This window comes from Rhincodon typus, chromosome 41, assembly GCF_021869965.1.
Source record: "Rhincodon typus isolate 14 chromosome 41, sRhiTyp1.1, whole genome shotgun sequence".
NCBI classification, from domain to species: Eukaryota; Metazoa; Chordata; class Chondrichthyes; order Orectolobiformes; family Rhincodontidae; genus Rhincodon; species Rhincodon typus.
Genome location: NC_063372.1, coordinates 1972336 through 1974443, shown reverse-complemented (window position 1 = coordinate 1974443; position 2108 = coordinate 1972336). Strand labels below are relative to the sequence as shown.

General features: G+C 46.1%; 1 protein-coding gene across 1 annotated transcript in view; it reads left to right on the top strand.

Moving 5' to 3' along the window:
* Positions 1–2108, top strand: part of tamalin (trafficking regulator and scaffold protein tamalin) — a 15419-nt gene that overhangs the window by 3800 nt on the left and 9511 nt on the right. Inside the window, exons 2-3 of the mRNA XM_048618831.1 lie at positions 564–613; positions 2016–2070. Coding sequence (XP_048474788.1) covers positions 564–613; positions 2016–2070 — 105 coding nt within the window. The remainder of the gene's footprint in view (positions 1–563; positions 614–2015; positions 2071–2108) is intronic.

The following is a 2108-nucleotide window of genomic DNA, read 5'->3' as shown; positions in this document are numbered from 1 at the left end:
GGAAACCTGCCATCCTTACCTGGTCTGGCCTACATGTGACTCCAGACCCACAGCAATGTGACTGACTCTCAACTGCCCTTTGGGCAATTAGGGATGGACAATAAATGCTGGTCTAGTCAGTGACACCTTCATCCCGTGAATTGAAAAAAAGGCTAGTTTCGATGCGATTTGAATTTGAACTTTGTGATGACACTGTGGGATGCCATTCACTCCAACTTTTAAATGGGTTGCTCCTCTGTCATAGGAGCAGAAGCAGGCCATTCAGCCCATTCAAACCGATCATGGCCGGTTAGATCATCCTCAAATCCCCGCTCTATTGTCAAGAACTGGGTTATTAGGCGAGGGGAGGGGAATACTGAGAAAAGGGAACAGTTGGTTAGTAAGGAGAGGGACTTTAGATCGATGTATTTGGTGCCCTAGATCTCGTAGCATAACCTTTTGATCACAAGCTTGATCTTCATTGGAGACACTAATTCACAAGGTCAAAAGAGTGCCTATCAACATATTGAGAATTCTGATCCAACTTTTATTTTGAAATCTGAATTGTTTGATCTTTCTTGCAGAGGTCGTTGATGAAATGGAAAACACTGACGGACTCTCCCGAGCATGAAAGGTACGAAGGGCTTTTCGGTATTTGTGAGCTTCTGTCTTTGGCTTTGACCCTTTTTTGGCTGGGCAGAGGAGACTGAAGGGAAGGAGGGGGGAGAGTGCAATTGGCCTCAGTGTCCCCAACCTGGGGGAAAGAGTTATGGGTCATACAGCACGGAAACAGACCCTTTGGACAACTTGTCCATGCTGACCAGATATCCCAATCTGACCTAGTCCCATTTGCCTCCATTAGGCCCATATCCCTCTAAACCCTTACTATCCATGTCCTTGTCCAAATGCCTTTTAAATGTTGTAATTGTACCAGCCTCCACCACTTCCTCTGGCAGCTCATTCCATACACGCACCACCCTCTGTGTGAAAATGTTGCCCTTTAGGTCCGTTTTAAATCTTTCCCCTCTCACCTTAAACCTATGCCCTCTAGTTTTGGACTCCCCTACCCTGGGGAAAAGACCTTGTCTGTTTACCCTATCCATGCCTCTCATGATTTTATAAACCTCTATAAGGTCACCCCTCAGCCTTCTATACTCCAGGGAGAAAAGTCCCAGCCTGTCCAGCCTCACATAATTCAAACCCTCCAGTCTCAGCAACATCTTTGTAAATCTTTTCTGCACCATTTCCAGTTTAATAACATCCTTCCTGTGGGAAGGGGACCGGAATTGTATGCAGTATTTCAAACGTGGCCTAATCAATGTCCTGTACAGCCGCAACATGACCCTCCCAACTCCTATACTCAAGGCTCTGACCAAAGAAGGCAAGTGTGCCAAACACCTTCTTCACCGTCCTGTCTAACTGTGAAGCCACTTTCAAGGAACTATGTACCTGCACCCCTAGGTCTCTTTGTCTGACAATACTTCCCAGGACTCTACCGTTAACTGTGTAAGTCCTGCCCTGGTCTGTCTTACAAAAATGCAAAGCCTCGCATTTATCTGAATTAAACTCCATCTGCCATTCCTTGGCCTACTGGCCCAGTTGATCAAGGTGCCATTGTACTCTTAGATAACCTTCTTCACAGTCCACTATACCACTAGTTTTAGCGTCATCCGCAAACATGCTAACCAGGCCTCTTATATTCTCATCCAAATCATTTATATAAATGACAAACAACAGTGGACCCAGCAGCGATCCATGTGGCACACCGCTGGTCACAGGCCTCCAGTCTGAACACCAACCCTTCATCACCACCCCCTGCCTCCTACCATCAAGCCAATTCTGTATCCAATTGGCTAACTCCTTCTGGATTCCATGTGGTCTAACCTTACTAACCAGTCTACCATGGGCAATCTTGTGTAAGTCCTTGCTTAGGCTTTCTTTGCCTCTGACCACCAGGAGGGTTGGAGAGGGAAAAAGAGAGCAGAATAAAGCCATCCCTAAATAATGGCAATTATTTTCTGCTGTTTTCTCTTCAGGAGGATTATTACTTTAGAGAAACAAGACGGCGAAGCCTTCGGATTTGAAATTCAGGTACGAGTTGATTTCCTTTCCCCTCTGCCCCCTGCTGT